This window comes from Magnolia sinica, chromosome 6 (assembly GCF_029962835.1).
Source record: "Magnolia sinica isolate HGM2019 chromosome 6, MsV1, whole genome shotgun sequence".
Taxonomy (NCBI): Eukaryota; Viridiplantae; Streptophyta; class Magnoliopsida; order Magnoliales; family Magnoliaceae; genus Magnolia; species Magnolia sinica.
The window spans coordinates 85,503,944-85,526,044 of NC_080578.1; the positions used below are offsets into that span (position 1 = coordinate 85,503,944).

At 39.8% G+C, this 22,101-nt stretch overlaps 1 protein-coding gene across 1 annotated transcript; it reads left to right on the forward strand.

The window, feature by feature from the left end:
• The first annotated feature begins 13,777 nt into the window (after positions 1–13,777).
• On the forward strand, positions 13,778–15,117 carry LOC131248980 (histone H1-like). The gene is made up of 2 exons (XM_058249516.1): positions 13,778–14,137; positions 14,221–15,117. The coding sequence occupies exons 1-2, from the start codon at positions 13,940–13,942 to the stop codon at positions 14,830–14,832; spliced, it is 810 nt and encodes a 269-aa protein (XP_058105499.1). The 5' UTR covers positions 13,778–13,939; the 3' UTR covers positions 14,833–15,117.
• Positions 15,118–22,101: the final 6,984 nt, after the last annotated feature.

Consider the following 22,101-nt stretch of genomic DNA (forward strand, 5'->3'; position numbering starts at 1 on the left):
AGCAGGAGTGGGAAGCTAAGATACCTTCCTCATATCACCATCCAACCGTGATCCATACTAGGGTCGTCAATCCTAGACATCTCATACGATCATATAGTTGAGGTCGTAGAAAAGGGCTCGACACCAATAAATGCACGCCTTTCATGCCCTTACTACCACAGATCGGCTCGTCACCTCCTTGCGGTATCCAGGTATGCTCGAGGTCACTACAAAGGGCTCGTCACCAATCAATGTAGGCGACAACGAATATAGTGTCCCATACCACCATAATCGGCTCACGAGTTTAGTTGCTCACTTTGGTCACTACGGGAGGCTCGTCACCCCAGCGTGGCCGACTCGACCACGGTGTCCCATACCACCATGTCCGCTCATGAGTCTTAGCGGATCGTGTACCATGATTATTAGGATTTCACTGGTAAGTTCGGTACCTAGATTCAAGCATGCGTCCATACATGGTTAACATACACTTTGGACAATCGGGTTAGTTGACGAACTCGACTAGCACGAGCGCACGTTGAATTGAGCGACATAGAGTGCGCAAACACTCCGCGTGGCCAAACCATTGCCGCCAACTCTAATACGACTCGGGTTCGTCTAATGCGTCTCACGTGGCGAAAGCAATCTCAACCACGACCAAAGGGTCAATTACCGATTTCTGGACTAAGGCATAGTCCCAAACATCCTACACTACGACAAATATTCATATGGAATGTAAAACAGAAATGGAACAACAACTCAAATCATGGTGCATACACATCTGAAGAATATCAATTTAACATAAATGTAAGCATAGGAATGCTTGAATTTAAATAACTTGGAATGTAAATGCATAAGGAAATCATGCGCATCCATAGAAGTATTGAGAATCACTTCTCAACGCCCGCATTTAGTGTAATCAGAGTTACACGTAGGTCATTCATGCATCTCTACAAACACTTAGCATCCATGGAACAACATACATGACGCATGTTGAAATACATGCACTTAGACAATTCTTTCTTCCAAGGAGTTGTCATACATGCATCTAGCATACATACATGACCAAAAATCATGGCAAACATAGGTGCGTATTTTATACGTATACGGTACTTTATAAATACACTTAGAATACACAAATCTCAACATAGCACATGCATATCAAGAAAGCAATGTAAACATAACATTTGACATGTGAAATCTCATCCATAACAAGAATAAATCACTATCCGGGATTGAAAGCCTTGAAAACCATAACCTATACACTTAAAGTCCGCACCTTAAGCGAGGAAAGAATAACCGAACTGATTTAGAAGTTGTCTTCGTCAACAGCGCAAGAATACCCTAAAATAAGGATAGAAATGAGATACAACAACACCAAGTCTAATCTAAGCTCTAACACGGGTTAGGGTTAGGTTAACTTACCCCAAAAGAACTCAGGAATCGTCAGAGGAACGATTCAAAGTAAAGGTTCAAAGGTGAAGAAGAACAAGGAAGAATCAAGATGATTCACCAACCAATCTCTCTCACTAACTCTCTCTTTTCCACTCTCTTTCCAAGCTAGGGTTAGAGAAAATTCGTATGGAAATGAGAACTAGGGTTTAAGGACTATATATAGGCCTTAAAATGATGGAAATAACCCCAGTGGTCAAGGTATACTTAGGTTATAACCAAAGTACGCCTTTCTCGATCCAACGAAGCACTTCGGTGGGCCTATAACCACGAAAGGTCGGACTTAAGCTCACGACCATGGATCTAGGTCAGGTGAGTTTTTGTCTCGGTCTTCAGATCAGTAGTGGCGGACCACACTCAATTCAACGGTCACGGAAACTCGATCAGTCCACAAGCACTAGGATATGCCAGGGCCAACATCCTGATCGGAGGGTGAAATTGGGTCAAATCCAACGGTGAGAATGCTTAAAATCGTCGCGCGACACGACTCAGATTTCATAAAAAGCTTATTAAATTCCAACCGTTCTCACACTCTTCACTCCGAACTCAACCAAATCGACCCAGAACATCAGATCGACTTGATTTTTGAGGTGAAGACCAAGCCCAACTCAGTGACCGCAACAGCCTAAGATCATCGCCATCGGACTTTCGACGCGCGGTCTAGGTCCGATCCAGATCTTCCAAAAATTCCCCAGAACAACTGGATTTAGCGATGGATCCCAGATTTCAGAGTAACGTAGCGCTCACTAATCTGCACGTTTAGAGCCATGCAGATACAATTTAAAGTGATTGATGCGAATTTCACAAGCAATCAAGTAAAGCGCTAATTACCCCAAAAACAACTACTTAAGGAAAGATTAGCACAAAAATTCCAAGGTCGTTACACAAGGTCACAAATAATCACTATGAAAGTAGAAAATTACAAGAGTTAGAATACCTGATCCGAACAACCTTGAATCAACCCCAAGCTACACCCTTGAAACCCTTTTAACGAATTGAAAAAGCTTTTCAATACTCTATAATCCCAATTATACTCTCTAGTCCCATAATATTCAATGTGATTGTTTGAGACTAGTTGCATTGGTTGTCATGTGATTGGTAGCTCGGTGTCAAGGTACCAGTTGCTATCATATGGATAAAAGGCCAAACTTATAGATTGTGCAAGATCATCTCTCTAATAGGATTGACTAAAACACTACTAACACTGTAAAGTGGCGTGCTTGTATTTGCCATGAATTTGACACATGATAGGTGGCCTACTATGATCGTCATTCGTTGATTAGTGTTTTTGTTGATTTACTCTACTATTATTAGACCAACCTCCACAGTTAGGTCCACAATTGTTCCTACAACCTTGTGAACCACAACCTCGACCATTGTCAAAGTCTCTGCCATGGTCTTGATCCGTTTAAGTAGTGAGGGTAGTAATGGCATAAGTCTCAGGGGTTGTTTGGCATCTCTACTAATAAGAGCTTATTTGCTTATTCTAGAAAAATAAATTATTATTTAAAAAATAGATTGTTTGGTAAAACTCTAATTTTTTCCTTTGTTTTTTAGAAATTGACAAAAAAAACTCTAAAGAAGTGATGGGGATGTTACTTTATCTTTAAGAGCTTATTTGACTTAAGCGGGTATACATTTTTGGCTAATTTTTAAACAAGTTTATCATAATAACTTTGTAAGTAATTTGCATCTTGCCATCTTCTCTTGTATTTACAATCTCTCCAAGGTGGACCCACATAACGAACTACCCATGTTGAAGGTGGGGCTCCACACGATGAATGGTCCACATCAAGGTGGACCCACATAGTGGATGATGAACATTAAAGGTGGGTCCCACATGATGGATGGCGGCGTCAAAGTGTGGCCCCACACGGTGGACTATCCACATCGAGTGGGCCTCACATGAGGGGTGATCCATAGCAAAGGTGGGACCCACATGATAGATGGTGGACATCAAGGGTGGGCCCGCATGATGAATGACCCATATTGAAGGTGCCCTCCACATGATGAATGGTCCACATCAAGGTGGGCCCACATAACGCAAGGTTCACATCAAAGGTGGGGCCCACATGATGGACGTCCCATGTCAAAGTGTGGCCCAATATTATGGACCATCCATGTTAAATAGGGCCCACTTGATGGACAATCCACATCAAAGGTGGGACGCCCACGATGAATGATGGACATCAAAGGTGGCCCCATGTGATGAATGATTTATATTGAAGGTGGGCCCCCACATAATGAATGGTCCACATTAAAGTGGCCCACATAATGGATGGAGTGGGCCTCACATGATGGATGACCTACATCAAAGTGTGGCCCCTCGTGATAGATAGTACACATTAAGCGAGCCCCACCTAATGGATGGTCCAAAACCAACGTCTTGCATGATGGACGACCCATATCCAAAGTGGCTCAACATGATGGACGATCACATATAACACACAAAGGATGGTGCAAAACAAAAGGACAATTAGCATTGATGGTGGGCTTCACATGATGGATGACCTACAACAAGGTGAGCCCCACATAATGGATGATCTGTGATAAAAGTCAACCCCTAGCGATGAATGATCCACATCCAAGACAAGCCTTGCATGATGAGCGATCCACTTGGAAGGTTCGGGTCGCACAATGGACGATCCACATCATAGGTGGGCTCCATATTATGGTTGATCTACATCCAATGTTTGACATAATGGATGACCCAAATGTCTTGAACATATGAAGATTATAGCTATCCATTCTTTTGCCATTTGGGGCATAGTCGATATATGATGAGATCCACCAAAACAACCTTTTAGATTACTCTTATAATGAAGTTATTGTGATCTTTAAAAATGACATCAACTACCTCTAGAAAAAGTTCTTGTTTGAATATCTTATCAAATGCACTTATTTCAAACAATAATTTTTTTAAAGAAGTGATTTTACTAAATGAGCTTATTTAAAACAAGAGCTATAACAAAAAAAAAAAAGCTTATTGGAGTTGCTCTTATTTGAAAAGTTCTTATTAAATTAGAGTATATATGCCAAATGAGCCTTTAGTATTTGAGAGATGAAGATGCACAAGTCGATTCTCATGATTTAATAGAAGAGTATATAATTCATTGAAAGATGATAACGTCTGATCATGGTGACTGCCGTAACAAGTAATTCAAAATCCACATTTAAATTGACAAGAGTGTGAAGAACCAATTTATCATCACAAGCATGTCATCAGAGTATGACAGGGGCATTGACAAAGTTCTTGATCTTTTTAATGAAGTTAATAATAGACATGGATTCCTTCTTAATAGTTTGAAGTTTAAGGCGGAGTTGCATTACCCACACTTGAGATTGAGAGGAGAGTGATTTCTCTAGTGCAGTGTATATTGTGGAGGAGGATGTAAGACCCACAACTTAGGTTAGCATGGATTAAGCAGCATGGAGCCAATCCAACAATATTTCATCAACCTTGTGCCACATGATGAATTCTAGGTTGATTGTTGGTTCTTCATTCTCTTTATAAGACATGTATTGTAATGCCCTGAAAATCGAGGGTCGAGTAGGTACCCAACTCCCGAGTTCCAACATACCACTTATGCAACATAGATAATGATGATTTGATGTTGTCCATGTTATTACATAAAACATGAATGAGATTAAGCTAAATCAACAAATCATACTCCAGGGATAGTTGAATTTACGCAAGCGGAAGGCTGTGATCAGTGTATAAAATATATAAATCATTGTAGGTCCTTATAGTATGAACGCATTGTCAGGTCAAATAGTTACAAGTATTGCTTCAAAATACAAAATATTCAAAAAGTGATGGTCCACCACAAGTATAAGCCCTGAAGCCCCGTCGATCAGAACGGTTTATAGAAACCCACATGAATGCTGCATACATGAGAATGCCTCTTCATCATCCTCAAAGTCCGGCTCCGCCTCGCAGGCTGCACCATCATCTCAAACTACAACGGGATCTGGTTGGTATTTAAAACACCATCCCGTAATGTGGGAGTGAGTGATCAACTCAGTGAAACAATAAAGCAAAGGTTAACATGTTATTAATTCAGTCAAGCAGTAATGATAACGCAATACAACAATCAGGTCCTAAGTACTCTTGTTAATGTAAGAATGATATGAAATAATGATGCATGCCCTCGCCTGCGCTCTCTCAGTGACTTCATCTCACGATCGCAGCATGAAACACTTCCTCGGTACTTGACCTGCTACGCCAAAGGCACATGTAATGCGGTGCATGCACGTAATTAGTCAGGTTGCTTACTTAGGTTTATTCATACAACAGGATTGGGAAGCTAAGGTACCTCCCTTATATTATTTTCCAAATAATGATCCATTCTAGGGTCGTCAGTCCTAACCAGTCTCATACAATGTTACAGTTACAGGTCGCTACAAAGGGCTCGTCACCTCGATGCATGCCTGGTTTATACTCTTGTTTACTACAGCGAGGCTCGTTACCTCAGCGCAGTCTTAGAATATGCTCGAGGTCACTACGAATGGCTCGTCACCTAAACATAGGCCGACAGCTCGAATACAGTGTCCCATACCACCGTATTCGGCTCACGAGTTTGGGTTGCTCACTGGTCACTACGGGGAGGCTCGTCACCCCAGCGTAGGCCGACAGCTCGACTACGCTGTCCCGTACGACCATGCCCGGCTCATAAGTCTTAACGAATCGAGGTACCAAGGTTAAAGGGGTTTTCACTGGTGAGTTTAGTACCTTAGATTCAAGCAGTAGCGTCCATACATGGTGAACATACATCGGGTCAATCGGGTTACTTGACGAGCTCGGCTGGTACGAGCGCACGTTGACTTGATCGACATGGAGTGCATAAGAATTCCGCGTGGCCTAACCACTATCGATAACCCAAGTACGACTCAGATTCATCGAACACGTCCGGTGTGGCGAAACAACCTCAACCACCAACCCAGGACCTGTTACCGATTGCCTGAACTATACCATAGTCCCAAACACACTCCAAACAATTCATTTCACACGTGATAGTCAAGAACAACATGTGATAATCAATCCACACAGAGATCTTATTTGAGCATTTTAACAAACACATAGTGTACATGTCAATATACATAGGCATTTCATCACAAATCACGCAAAGTAGATAGGTTACATAAGAAAACTATGAGTACAGATAAGGGGGTTGAGGATCCTGTCTCAACGCTCTATTGCATACCATAAACAAGCATTTACTCATTCAGTCATTTTGTTAAACACTTAGACTACACATATTACATACGTGTAATAACTTAGTTAAAACACATGTTATAGCAAATCCTTTCACAAGGAGATGTCACATATACAACGATCATACATTTACCATCAATAATCATGGCAAGCATGAATCATAATTCCATATTCATTCCAGCATATCAACAAACACATGGATTTCACTATATTCAACATAGTTCATATATATGTATAAAGTGCGGGAAACATCATTTCTAAGCATGTGATAGCAATCAAGTCAGTCATAAATCATTAACGGACATTGAAAGCCTTAAAAACCATAACCCAAACATATATAGTCCGCACCTTATGCCGATAAATAAGTATCGAACTCAGTTTGTATACCGAGTCTTTGTCTACGGCACAACGACAACTTACAATACGAAATAGGTTAGCTATTTCATCACTTACACGATCTGAAAACCCTAAAACAGGTTAGGGCTAGGTTTTCTTACCTAAGAACGGAAATTAGAATTGCCCGTATATCGCTACAGACGCGATAGATAAGCGTGTGGAGTGATAGGATTAAATCTCAAGAATAAACGCCAGTGCCCTCTCTCACTCCCTCTCTCTTTCCTTCTCTTTTCTCTCTTTTCTCCCCTAGGATTTCCCAAATTCGTATGAGATGAGAGAGAGAGAGAGGGTTTAAGGCCCTTATATAGGCCCAGGTCTGATGGAAATGGCCCTAGGGCCAAGGTATACTTAGGTTATATCCAAAGGACGTCTGTTTCAGCCCAACGGAACACTTCTGGTGGCCCTTCTCCTACGTGCGGTCGGACTTAAACTCCCCGACATTGGATCTAGGTTAAGCTGAGTTTTCGGTTCGATTGGATTTACAGATCAATCGTGGTGGACCAGTTTCAGTTCAATGATCACTAGTACTCGATCAGGGCCACAAGTGTACTGACATGTGTTGGAATTTTTTCCTGATCTGAGGGTGTAATTGGGTCAGATTCTGACAGTCTGAATCCTTATATTTGGAACTACAAGTGAACGGCTCAGTTTACTTAAGTTTGGGTTTATTTCTTAAAGGTATTCACGTTTCTCACACACTTCGCTCCGGGCTCAAGTTGTGTGTTTCTGGATACTATTAGGACTTGATTTTCGAGATGGTTGTCAAGCCCAACGAGGTGGTCATATTCGTATAGTTTTGCAGTTACCGGACTTTCGTCGTGCTGTCCAGGTCCGATACGGATTTTCGAAGCGCTCCCAAGAGTAACCGGGACTTGAGATTGATCTTAAGTTTTAAGGTAATGCAACGGTAATGATTTTACACAATTTGAGTCTTGCAGATCATATATTAAAGTGATTAGTGCTAATTTCACGGATAAGCTAGTTTAACACTAGTTAATTCCCGCCTAATTTCTAAAGGATTTGGTCCTGTGTGATTTTTGCCTAAGGTGGTACTCGGGCCTTTGTACGGATTTTTTCGAGACGTTACATGTATTAAGATTAAGGTGAGAAAGATCAATCGACAAACTGATGATTTGATGATTTGACAGAAGTTGGCAATGCAAAATCAAGTAGTTGTAGCGATCGAAACGAACCGATATAAGGTTTGTGATTTTCTAAATATCCAGAGCATTAATGGCAATGAAGACAAAACATAATGATTGGCTTATTGAAGAGTTCGATGAGAATAACCAAAAAGAAGATGGAAGCTTGAAAGAAAGAAAGTGTTAGTACACTAAATTGTGCATCTTGTTTGTCAATCGTGAGTTCTCGTGTTATATAGTCAGTTGAGCTTTTGCAAGTTGAAGATCGAAGACACAAGAGTACAAAAGTATCAATGATCAAATAACATGTAATGAGGTGCCTTGGTGACCCCAACCCTTGACCCAAAACAAAATTTGAACCTTTATATGATATTGACTTAATAGGTCAACCTCATTGATCATCCCTTAGCATTAGAGATCTAATTGGAATATGATAAGTAAGGTTAGAAGATGTACGGAGATGTTGTGAAAACATACACTCAAAACAGCAGATTTAGAGTGGTGCTCGATCCCATCGAGCAAACCTCGAGGGGCTTCGATGGCATCGAAAACCCCATCGATGACATCAAACAGGAACTCAGATATGTTAAAAAAGAATTGATTATTTTATCTGATTTTCTCGATGGCATCAAGGTCTCCCTCGATGGCATCGAACATGTAACTTATACATGTTCAGCAAGAATAAATCATATTATTTGATTTTCTCGATGGCATTGAAAGTCACCTCAATGACGTCGAAGACCTTTCGATGACATCAATGGAGTCGTTATTTGCCTTTCTTTTTTTTTTAATACTGTTGGAACTTGAATTTTTATAACGGACATTCAATTATTGGGCATAGGTATGGGTTTTTAGTGTAGTAGAAGCTTAAGTGAATTCATGATCATATCCTTCATCTCAAGCCTTTAAATAAATGAGTTATAAGTCATCTTCCTTGATGTTAACACCCTAACGAGGATTCCAACATCTACTTTGAAGATGTGTTTGAACATATCCATTCTCTAGAAATTAGACTTAACCTCTACACGTATATCATTGTTTAAAACCTCTAAAAGATTCATTTAGGTGAATCCCCTAGGACTCATAACTTCACATTGGATGTAGGAGATTTAACCAAGCTTCTATCACCCTAATCACCTTAAAGGAGCACTACATGTAAGGTGTTTGATCTTAGAGCTAAAGCTTTCGTAAAGAATCGACATCGTGATCAGGGGCACAAAGGAGAGTTGATTGAAGCATGAAAGAGTATCAATCAAACAACTTGAGATGACGTTACAAAATTGGCTCAATCCGACAAGTAAGTTGTCAAGTGTAAAAGTCTATACACTCTCATTCCTTGTGTATGATTCATGGTAAGAGTTTGTGACTCAAACTCAACTAGGTTACTGTGTAGGACCTTGGCTCTTGTATATGGCCTAAATCCAAGTTTTTGTATAGGACACCGGCTCTTGTGTAAGGCTCAAATTAATTCATTGTGTGGGCCACTGGACATGGGTCCACACATGTCAATCTCCGTGGGAGCCTCCGGTGGGAGCAAACACAAGTCTTTGGACTAGGACTGTGGTTGTTGATTAACATACAAAAAATCAACTAAAGTCTCTTGTGGGAGCCTGTGACGGGAGTGTACATCAGTAGGTTTTTGTGTAGGACTGATATTTGTGATGGGCCTATAGAAAACCAAATAAAGTTTATTGCGGGAGTCTTTCCTTGTGTAAGATTGTAAATGTTAGAGATTAACTTGATTTAAAACCTCTGATATTGAAATCTGGTACACTCATGGATTAAGTGCATTCACTGTGAGTGGAATAGGGAAACCAAACCACTATACATGCTTGTGTTTTGGATTCTTATTTACACACTTGTTTAATTATGCTTAAGTAATTGAATGTTTAATTGTATGTATGCATGATTAGATGAATGTCGATAGTTGCTAATTAACACATTCTACACACATTTACACTGTCATGTTTATAGACCCGTTGCTTAATCGACATATCATTTGTAGTCTATGTGATTGGGCCCTCTATTAGCTTAAAAGCCTTATAGTTAATTGCCTTGCTTAGCTTAATTGCATATTAGCTTAAGTAAGCAATGTGGGTATTAAAAGATGAAAATTTTAATTATTCCTAACACCCCCCCTTTAGGACACAAACTTTATTTATTAGCTCTGTTAAGCTTTTGCATGCGCAAGCATGGTAATCCCATTACACCAGGGGTGAATTTTTAGACATAACAGAAAAACTTAAAGAGTCATATGGTTTCTAATATTATGAAAGTGTGAATGTATAAAAGCTCTCTCTTCATCCAAAAGAAAAATAATCTAATATATATTCTTAACAGGAAATCATTGGAATTGGGTAAGAATTGTCCTATAACTGCTCATCATATAGATAAAATTTTTATATGGCCAAAAAAATGGGCATGCACAGTTGGACTTCAACTACATGATTCCACACGCCGGGGTTTTGCCACACGACTGGGTTTTGCCACACTCATGATATATGTATATATATAAAATTTCTCAAGTTCTTTTAGGTATACTTTTAGTTGCCCATTCTCTCAAGAATCACTTTTATTGGGTGGTCTTAACAATCTTATCAATGGTCAAGAAAGGGAGTGATTCATGTTAATTACATGTGAAAGGTTAGATGATCAATCATCACGAAGTCCATGCCCTTGTTGCTCAAGACTCTTAGAAGTCACCTTGATTGAATGACTTGTCACTGAGCACTAATAGATTTTCACTATTGATCATGGAGAGGTAGAGAATTCCTTACTAATCTAGCTCAAGACATTTGTAGAGATTTCTAAAAACTAATAGGAATCTCTATGTAACTCTATCATACTCTAAAATACATATACATTTTATATACAAGTTTCATGGTAGTATCCAAACAAGGTGAAAAATTGTCCAAGTCATGACAAAACCTCTAAGCCTGTGACACCATGCTCTTAATAATCCTAACTATTTGAGGGATTGTGGGACTATACAATGCTAGTTTATTGAGGATCACTTGATAAAATAACTAGTCAATCAATGGTCAGACCCATGTGTGGAACTCACTTAGTTTCAGAACCAGTTTACTCATAATATAAGAAAGATTTATGTTCTGGAGTGAGGTTTATGTGTAAAAATTGATGGGAAATGGAATGCGTATTCAACCGATAAATACGTCCCAAGACCGGGATATCACTAATTCCATAGAAATCAATTTCATTTCCTACCTTTCAACTGTTTCTAAACAAGCGCATGTGAATATGATCCTAATTAAAGAATTGGTGAACATCTATCGAATGTTGAAAGCGAAAAGTAATACTCTAAACTGAACCAGCAAATGCCCATTAATCAAAGGTTGGTATTGTCCAATCAATCTAACTTTGAGGTTTTGATCAATCTATGGTTGGCCCCACTATTTAGCATGTTTGCATTTGAATTACATATCATGTGATCTGTAGGGAAGGCCATAACACTATATTTCCAATATAATGCCCATCAATACATTAGTCCCATTGTCTGAATTTACATCACCAAGGCACATGATACTTAGTTGCTTATGTGGTGAATTCCATGGAATACATAAACAATTGAAAAAGCTCCCCTGTGGCATTATTTCATATTGATCAATACCAATGCCTCATTCAACAAGCAAACACCTCCAGTTTTAAGTTCACATTGAACAATATTGGTGCCTCATTCAGTGAACAAACACCTACTCATTTGAATAAAATACTTCTAAACCTTATGTTGCTTGAAAAATCACATAAGTTATGCAAATTGAATTAAAAAAAAATAACTACTTTTTTTTTTCTTTAAATTTCTAGTCTCACGTGTTGATATTATTAAACTACATGGTTGGAAAATCTGTTACTTCAGTGCCATGGGTGCAATAAAACATATGACTTTACTCAAGGTTTGCAAAAATAAATCCGACAATGGTGGGACCCATTTGAGAGTCTTGATGAGCACTATCATGAACAAGAGCTGTAAGGTTTTGACTCAACTATTTCATTAAGAGTACCATGGATTTACTAAAAAATTGCTGTTACTTAGATAACAAATGAGGATAGAATTTTTAAATAGAAAATATGTCTTTTAACTTTTTTTAAAAAATATTTATTTATTTATTTTTCACGAAACCGCGATAGAATGCTTGGCTTTTTTTTTTTTTTTTTTTTTTTTGTGTTGTTTGGCACATACACAATGAAATTTATCAAGGTTGGTGCAATTTTGTTTGTGACCTGATCATATGAATGATAAAAAGTTAACCACTTCAATAACATGGTAGACTACCCTTTTTTAGTAACCACATAAACAAAGAGGTGGCCAAAAATTACAGAAACAAGGCAAAATCATGAATGCTAGCCATGGCAATGTACCTGTTTTAAGAATAGTTTATAAGCAGGTGCCTACAACTTTTGTTTTGGTGTAGTGTGTCCAAAGCATGGTGTCATGGCTTAATGTTGTGATGTAAACACCCCCAACTAGTAATAATAACCAGCTTGGATGCGTGATTGTCCAATGCCTTTCATGTTCTGAGAAAATTTCAGTACCATTCTCCATCAAAGATGTATTCACTTTCATCTTTACAACACCTATGCCATCTTTCATATGTTATGGGTCAACATATGGACACAAAAGGCTCTAAATACCCAAAAATATGCAATATAGATCGACGCGACTGTATAAAAACAACAAATGTTCAATGTGCAACCTATATACTAGAATATTTGTGCATCGTATGTGAAAAATTGATAGAAAGAAAGAAAAAACCTAGAAGCAATCCAAAACCACACCCTCATGACACATTGCTTGTTACCAGACAATAATACTATACTAATTGATCAAACATAGGCCATGAATAATGGCTCAATTGTTCGTCATGTGATCAACACAAATAATTTCTGCGACATGTTGGACAACACATCTACTGATATTTGAGAAATGATCCGACGAATTTTTTGGTGCCAAAAAAATGCACATTGTTATATTGTATCACAATATGTTGCACTCTAGGTTGACATGTGCAAGTTCGACGGACTTCCGACTAACGGTTCGTGCTCAAATCGCATCCGTTTTCAGCGATTTCAAAACCGATAGATTCGTCTACTAACGTACTTTCACAATGTATTAAAAAACCCCATTGAATTATCCAGCATTGTTCCGAAAATCCACAAAACCTTGTGAAATACACATTGGATCCACCTCCAGACCAATGCACATTCAAAATCAAAATTCTCTCAAAATACTAAACTTCAGGAAATAAATCAATAGTCATTTGAAAGATAAATTCCCAAGCTTCCGAACACAAAAAACCTCACTCAAATCCATTGAGTATAACTCAAGTTAAGCCCGTTTTAAGTTGGGTTAAAAGCACACCCAAAGGCATGAGAAACCTCTGCCCATTCACTCCTCATCCAAACCTCACCGCAGCGCACGTTCCCAGCCGTCGATAATATTTAATCCAAAGGTCCACATTCAAAATAAAAGCAAGACGGATCCGAGTGAAGGAGTCGCGGACCAATCAGCGCTCTCCTTTTGGCTGCCGTTCCACGGCCGATGCATATTTAAACACTGCCCCCCCATTTCCGTTGCCACACACAGCTCGAATCCATCTCTCATCTGCTTTCTTCTTCCTCCTCAGATCTATTCCAAAAGCCCTAAATCCCATATCTCCTGTCCTCTTTCCTCAAATCCCTACCAAAAGCCCTAACCCTAATTTCCAGCTCTCTCCTTTATTCTCTTTCTCTCTGCAATTCCATGGCTCCTACCGACGAAACTGCTGTCCCGATCGAGGCAGTGCCCGATCCGGCTCCTGTAGAACCCACCGAAGAGAAGCCCGAAGAAGTGAAAGCTGCGAAGCCGAAGAAGGCGAAAGCTCCGAAAGAGCCAAAGCCGAAGAACCCGGCCAAGCCTAGGAAGCCGAAAGCTTCTCCAGGCCATCCGCCCTACTTCGAGGTAGAATCTAATCCCCTTTCTTTGTTCTGTTTTTCTCTAGATTCCCATCTTTCTCAGGATCTAATCTGTCATCTGAACTGCAGATGATCAGCGAGGCAATTGTCTCTCTCAAGGAACGGACTGGATCGAGCCAGTTCGCGATCGCTAAGTTCGTCGAAGACAAGCACAAGGCTCACCTCCCATCCAATTTCAAGAAGCTGCTCCTCGTTCAGCTCAAGAAGATTGTTGCTGCTGGCAAGCTCACAAAGATCAAGAACTCCTACAAGCTTCCTTCCGCCCGGCCTGCTGTGCCTGCTGTTAAAAAGCCCACCAAGCCCAAGGCTGCTCCAAAGCCGAAGCCGGCTGCAAAGCCGAAAGCCGCAGCGAAACCAAAGCCGGCTGCCAAACCGAAGCCAGCTGCTAAGCCAAAAGCTGCAGCGAAGCCGAAGCCTGCTGCGAAGCCAAAGCCAGCCGCGAAGCCGAAAGCCGCAGTGAAGACAAAGGTAGTGGCTAAGACGAAGCCGAAGCCGAAGCCGAAGGCGCGGCCAGCCAAGGCTGCTAGGGTTTCTACAAGAGCGTCGCCAGGGAAGAAAGCAGCCCCACCGAAGCCAGTGGCGAAGAAAACCTCAGCTGTCAAGAAGCCGAAGAGTGTGAAGTCGACGAAGTCGCCTGTGAAGAAGGCGCCAGCAAAGAAAGGAAGGAAGGCAGCTAAATGAAAAGGGGGCTAGGGTTTGGGTTTGGTTTTCAGGGGTAGTTCTGTAAATTTCTTGACTGGTAGGGGTATGCTCGGAGTGGCATACCAGAAGGGAAAAAAGAAATGTATAACAGGAAAGATGTTTTCGTCATGTTGGGTGTTTTCGTTTTTAGGGATTTATGATAATTGTAGTTTTTTTTTTTCCTTCTTATCTTTTAAATTTCAAGTGGGAATGTTTGGATAATCATCTGGTTTGTATTCACGGAGAAATTAGTTTGATTAGATGCCGTTGGTTTTTGGGTTCTAATCGGCGTTTTGGGTTTGGCATTTTACCATTTGATGGTTGGTGTTACTAACATGCGCGCTAGGTGGAGTTTATTTTCTATATTTTAGGAAAATTTCGTGGGTGGCGATGGTGTCATCTTCCTTCCTGGAAGGTGAGGGAGTTGCCTCATTTGGCCATTGTGGTGCATGTTAGTCCGTCAAAGCAGATCATGCTAAATTGCGCAGTCTGGAGTGCATGTTTGCCGTTAATGGTAGACCATCAGGAAGAGCAGTGGTCACGGCGTTTGGTCATTTTGGTGCATTTTAGCTCCTTTATTGAGATCATACTAAATTCCGCAGTGTGCGCATCGCCGTGCGCGTCCTATGGTCTATAATGTGAGGATTTTCTCGAAGAGTTTGGATAAAGGCGGTCTGGCGTTTCGGTATACGTTAGTCTTTGATGGAACGCCATGCTAACTTTCTCTTGGGGTGGTGAGGAGGTTAACGTGGGGCCGTACATGTGGGGGTTTCGATTCGGTGTTCGTGAGCTTCTTTCGTGTCAATCCGTGGGGAGCAAATTACGGCCGTCGGTTGTGTGTTAGTACAAGTGGGCCCAATTTCTTTTATGCTTCTGGATTCAATGGAGATATTGTTATTCAATGGCGCATGGTGGGATTCGTGCAACCAATGGTCCGGATCGCGCATACATTGTCCCAAGGATGACTATACGCATCCTCCGCCCGAGGATCATTAAAAGTCGTCCCCGATCTCCCGATCTGTTTGGACTACCAAAAACTGGGGGTGACTTGTCTTTGATTTTCCACTGTTGGCGTCGGTTAGCGTTCCTTTCCCTAACGTGCGCCTAGGTGGTTATTGAGATGTCTCCGCCACGCAATTAAAGTATTTGAGACGGCGTCGATTAGCTCTGGCTGGATGTGTAGTCCGCGGGCTTCAGAATATGGTGCACCTCAACGCTGTTTCTGCCGCATGCTTGACTGGTGGTAACCACCTCCCAGTGGAAGCCGGGGAGTAGCGTCTATTGTTGCTGTGGGGACGAAGGCCACCATTTAAATCGGAAGATCGCCTGCATCTTACTAACGTGCGTCTGATGTTCTGTTTCAACGTTATCTGGGAACCGACGTGGCTTCGCTTGTCGCTTGAGATCTGCTATCCGGTAGCGTGCGTGATCCACAATCATCCTGGCGAAGTAATCGAGATCAGTGCACCGACCAGCGCATGTGACTCTAGTCTTCGCTGCGAAGACGTATATCGCATCCTGGACCGTTGATCTGATGGGTCGCAGTGGATGGATAGCATTGAGAAACAACATTCTTATTCGTGATTAAGCTGCGAGTTCGCTTTCCAAAAAAGAGGGCCAAAGTAGAATGGCTAGGATCTTCCATTCCCAAGCGCTTTACAGACTGGGGCTCACCTTGATGCATGTGCCTTAGATCCACGCCGACCATCCGTTTTGACAGCTCATTTTAGTGCATGATCCAAAAAATGAAGCAGATCCAAACCCACAAGAAACATTGGTGATTGTGAATACTCACCGTTAAAAACTTCGTGGGGGCCACCGGAATATTTATTTGCCATCCAACCTGTTGATAAGGTCACAAAGACCTATACGAAGGGACCACAAAAATATCAGCTTGATCCAAAACTTGTGGCCCACAAGAAGTTTTTAATGATCAATCACCACTATTTCCTGTGGTGTGGTCTATATGAGATTTGCATCCGCTTCATTTTTCGGATCATGCCCTAAAATGAGCTGTCAAAACGGATGGACGTCGTGGATGTAAAGCCATGTATCAGAGTGGGCCCCACAGTGAGGGATCCACCCACCTCGGTGGAGCGGGGCGCCGAACTAACGCCTGCTCCCAAGGATAACATAGTATCTAGGGCCGAGTATCGAATGATTCCTTTCCGAGCGCGCGTGTTTTTTGAAATAAAAAGCACAGCGCCAATTTTTTCGTGTGGAATCATTTTCAGTCCTGACAAGTGGGGCCCACGGTTTCATGAAATCTAGACCACCGGTCTGTTGGACCCACGTTGAATAGACCATGTCCCAAAACTCTCCTCAACGGGACCATTATAACTCTCTGATCTGCCACCTGGAAATATAGATGGCTAAGCGTATAAACACATCAACGGTCCACTTTCTACTGAAAAAATTACGATTGACGGATGAGATTTCTACATCCGAACATATTTTGGCAACGCGTCATGGTTCTGGGTACCGAACCGTAGGCCCGCTTTTCATAACTAAAAACCCGCGTATGCTTTACCCAGCCTCGGGTCGGATAGTGTATGATATTGATACCCAAGCGGTAAAAAAACAGTGGGTTCTGTCATGCGGCCCACCGCGTCTCCCCCTATCCGTTCTTCCTCAGAAAGAATAGAGAGGAAGATGAGAAAGAAAAGGGGTTGCTTCTCTCTCGCTCTATCTTAGTTTTCATTTGGAATTTTGATTTCATTGTTGTATTTTTCTTTATTCTATTGATTGGGTTTTCTTCTATCTTCATTACTTCCGTTTTCTCATTCCCTTCTTCTTTGTTTTTGCAGATTAAACAGAGAAGAAAAGAAGGAAAAATAAAATTAAAAAAAGAACAGTAAGTTGTCTACTCCTTATCTTTTGTTGCTGTTTTTTTTTTTTTTTCTTTTTAAATTTCGTGGATTATTTCTATTTTTCTCAAGTTCATCCTTACTGTTATAGTTTCTTAGGAGATTAAAAAAAGAATAAAAAAAAGAGAAAAAAGAAGAGAAGAACGGACGGTCGATATAGAAATGGTCACAGGTATTAACCAAGACAGCAATGCCACATGCGGTCAAACCGTATAAAGCCCAATCCCATGAGTTGTCACAGGCTCAACATAGCTTTTTTTTTTTATTATTATTATTTAAAATCCTCTTGTGATATCTCTTGTATATAGTATCTTTGTTATGAGAGTCTACAAAATACGATCCTAACAGATCTTGTAAAACTCTTTTATGTCATGCTATGATAGGAGGATTCATATGGTTGAATTGTCTACAGCAGAGGATATAAAATGCAGAGGATATAAAATTTTTAGTATCAGAGAGCTCTCTATCTTACAACTTCTCCATCGATTCTAATGTTCATGCTTCTTTGCATGATCATGGCCTCTTCTTCCTCCCAATCACCATTGCTCAATATTTCCAACATTTGTCAGCTTGTTTTGATCAAAGCTAGATTGAAGTTACTAGATTCTGTGCAGCATCGATCTTGTGGGCTACATTGATGGCATGTTACCCTGCCCACCAACTTTGAAGGCAAGCTTACCACCACAGTCGCTCTGGCTTATCTTCAATGATAGTAAGTCGATCAATTGATTCTTAGTTGGATCAATGCCACTCTCACCCCTTTGGTTCTCTCCACCGTTGTATGCTTGTCCACATCTCAGGAGGTATGACTATCCCTTGAGAGGTGGTATGCATCTCAATGTTGGGCTTGAATTATGCAACTGAAATTAGGACTAAAAGCCAGGCGGGTTGGGTTGGTGCTCAACCATAGCCCAACCCAAGGTTCCTATACCTCAACCCTAACCCAACCCAACCCAACCCAACCCAACCTCGGGTTGGGAATTCTCAACCCAAGCGGGCTCGGTCGGGTTGGTCGGTTGGATACATGCTAATATTTTCGTTCATTAGTCTATTATATTTCAATACACGTCTTATTTTTTGTACTTATGATTTTATTAATTATATATGTAGTTATTTATCGTAAAGAGCTTCATTTTTTCTAAACAAACAAGCTAAAATATAGGACACCTACTCCTTTAAAAGTCGTGTTGTGTAGCATGCAATCTATTTGGGAGAGAAATCCGACTTATCTTGTTAGCTTGAGTCATCGTAAATGACGTGGACCAATGAGACCCGACGGCCGTGGAATTTCCTGTGCCTTCAACACAGACGATCCACACTCAATTATAATTGATAAGTAACATCTATATCGATTGGGTTCGAGTTGGGTCGGGCAACCCGAGACATCAACCCAAGCCCAACCCAAGTTCTATCAGGTTAGTGTTTGTATAGCCCAAGCCTGAGACCGAACTTGAGCTCGACCCAAGTTCTATCAGGTTGAAAGTCAGGTGGGTTCAACACAACTAACTTGTGACTGACTCGACATTGGGTTCCACTCAATTTCATACAACCAAGTCAAATGTTCATTTAAATGAGATTTTACATTGTCCAAATGCTTCTGTCAACTTATTCTCTATACATAAATTTAACCAAGACAACAATTGTAACTCTATTTTCTCATAAAATGATTTTTGTGTGAAGGTCAACATCACGGGAAGACGTTTTTCCAAGGATGGAATGAGAATAGCCTCTACCCCCTTTTCCCTGATTAACGCATTTACCCTTTTCCAAGGATGGAATGAGAATAGCCTCTGCCCTCTTTTCCTTCATCAACACATTAAAAACAAAGAATGCCTTTTATGTGCTCCTCTTGGTGAACTTGTGTTGTTAGGCAATCCCAAATGTAGGACGACCCTGTTGTAATAAACTCGGGAGTTCGAGGTAAATCCACAGGGAATTAGTGAGAACACAACGGAAGCTAATAATTTGTCTGGGTTTTTAATCCTACGGAAAAGTAATAAAATGGTTTAAACAATTAATAAAAGCAATTAAGGGTCTAGGAATCCCCAATCAATAGAACTTGAACTTAATTCGTCTTCTTGAGTTGATAACTTAATTAGAATTGGATTCCAATACGTTCTAATCGGAAGATATAACAATAAATTCAATCACAAACATCTAACATAGATTATAATTAAGATAGGTTGATCTCTAATGAAGATCTAGGCAATCAATCGTAGGGAATCAAAAGCATCTATTGTGTTCGGAAGCAAGAATAATCAATCAATTTTACAGATTGATTCCTTCTCCAATTTAAGAATTCAATCACATCTAATCACAATTCAACATAAAAACCAAATAATTTTCATTAAAAACGAATTAAATATAAAAAATCCATCAAAACGTTCATCCCTTAGCCTTAGCTAAGAGATTATAACATCATATACATGATTGAACTAAACTTAAAAAGAAAAAAAATAAAAAATCAAACTAGAACTCGAAGTTTGGATGGAAGAATGGGCCTGGAAAAGTTTCTTCTTCTTCTCAATCTCCCACTTCTAAACCCTAAAAAGATACTTAGGGACGTTCTAGGAACTCCTATTTATAATTTTTGATAGCGAAGTTTCGCACCGGCTCAGAAAAATCACAAACTGACTATGAATTTACGCACTTGGCGCTTCTGTTGACGGCATCGAGCTTTCATTGGACCTTAGTTGATGGCATCGAAGATCTCCTCGTTGGATCTAGTATAAACACAGATTTCGTCCAACAATGGTTGTTCAAAATTCGGAATTTGTTGATGGGATTGAAGCTCCTTTGATGGCATCGAGTAGAAACACAAAAACTGTCCAGCAACCTTTCAGGAAAATCCCAGAATTTCTCGAATTATGCTTGAGGGATCGAATTCCCATCGAAATTCACTCGATGGCATCGAACTCCATTTGATGGGATCGAAAGTCTTTGAATTTCTTTTGTTTGCAACTCTTCTTTGAATATTTAATTTCCTTCATTTAGTACTTTGTTTCTTCAATCCTTTGGCACTTCAATTCTTCGTTCAAAACCTTGGAATCTTCAATTCTTCATCTTGTTCTCCTTTGACCTCTAATTCCATCACTTTAAGCACATTTCCATCATTGGTTTCCGAATCACCTCATATGCATAAAACATATATTAAGCTATCAATTTAGCACTTGAATGTATGGAAAAGTAATGCAATTGAGAGGATAAATATGTAATATTTGAGTCTCAACACACCTCCAACCAACATTTTGCTAGTCCTCGAGCAAAACATGCAAAAGATACTTTGAATCCAAATTAAATTTCTTTTAGAAAAGTTCATTTTGTAAAATCTATTAATCCTAAAAAAACAGTCTAAATAATAGAGTTGCAAGGCACACTAGTATGAGCATAGCATCCATCCAAATTCTAGCATGTGGCAAATATCCAAATTAAGTTTAAGGTATTATTCCTATAATAAAAAAAAATCCTTAAACATTGAGTTTCATGAGTGCACAGTAATGTCTAGACTTAACACAATCAAAGGTTCGAGTTCCTACTTTCATGTTAACATTGACAATCCATTGCAATATACAGATCAACTGAAGCCTAAACCAAAGCTTGCCTTATAGTTTAACACTTTCCTCCTCCAACTTTTGATTTTTTTATCCACAGTTTTCACTCTATCATCCATTTTTTTTTTCTTTTGTCCATTCAAACCTTCTTTTTCTCCTTTTTACATACCAAACTTTCTTTTCATGGACACTTCAATAGGTTGGCGTTTTTGATGCTCTTTGGTTTTTTAGTTGGGATTACTTTATTTTTTCACTTGAACATGATGGACAAATTCTCCAGGCTCAGTTCCTAACGTCCTTAATAATCATCAAATTATCAATTCAATATCAAACCTAAACTCTAATGTGTAAGCTAGATGTGACATGTGAATACATGAATCAATCAATGTTTACAAAATTTTCAATCAAGTAATAAAGACAACTTAATTTTGAAATCTAGTAAGTAACTAGATTGTGGGCTCAAAACATTCTCAACAATAGGTACATTATCATTCCAATCATTAGATTATCTTCAAAATCTCTTGAATTTATATAAATCAAACTAAAAAAAAATTCAAAAGGTTCAGCTAAAAAGTTCTCAATTTAGCAAAATTTGAAGTTTTTTCCAAAGGAAACCCCACCCCCCAACCTAAATTCTACATTGTTCTCAATGTGTGAAATATATTCAATATAAATATCATGAGAGGAACAAAATAAAGCGGAGTGGATGAAAAGTACCTGAAGGGCGACAAAAAAAAAAGGATTGCGAACTTCATCGATTGGTTCTTCAACTACATGCTAAAAATAAACAAACAACTCACTCTACTAAAGAAACTAATTCCTAAGAAAGCAAGGGAAATGGATCTCCATCA

Bases quoted from the DNA above. Each gene is read 5' to 3' on its own strand.
- LOC131248980 (XM_058249516.1), top strand. From the start codon at position 13,940: ATGGCTCCTACCGACGAAACTGCTGTCCCGATCGAGGCAGTGCCCGAT. The intron at 14,138-14,220 runs GTAGAATCTAAT...TCTGAACTGCAG, and splicing joins GCCATCCGCCCTACTTCGAG to ATGATCAGCGAGGCAATTGT.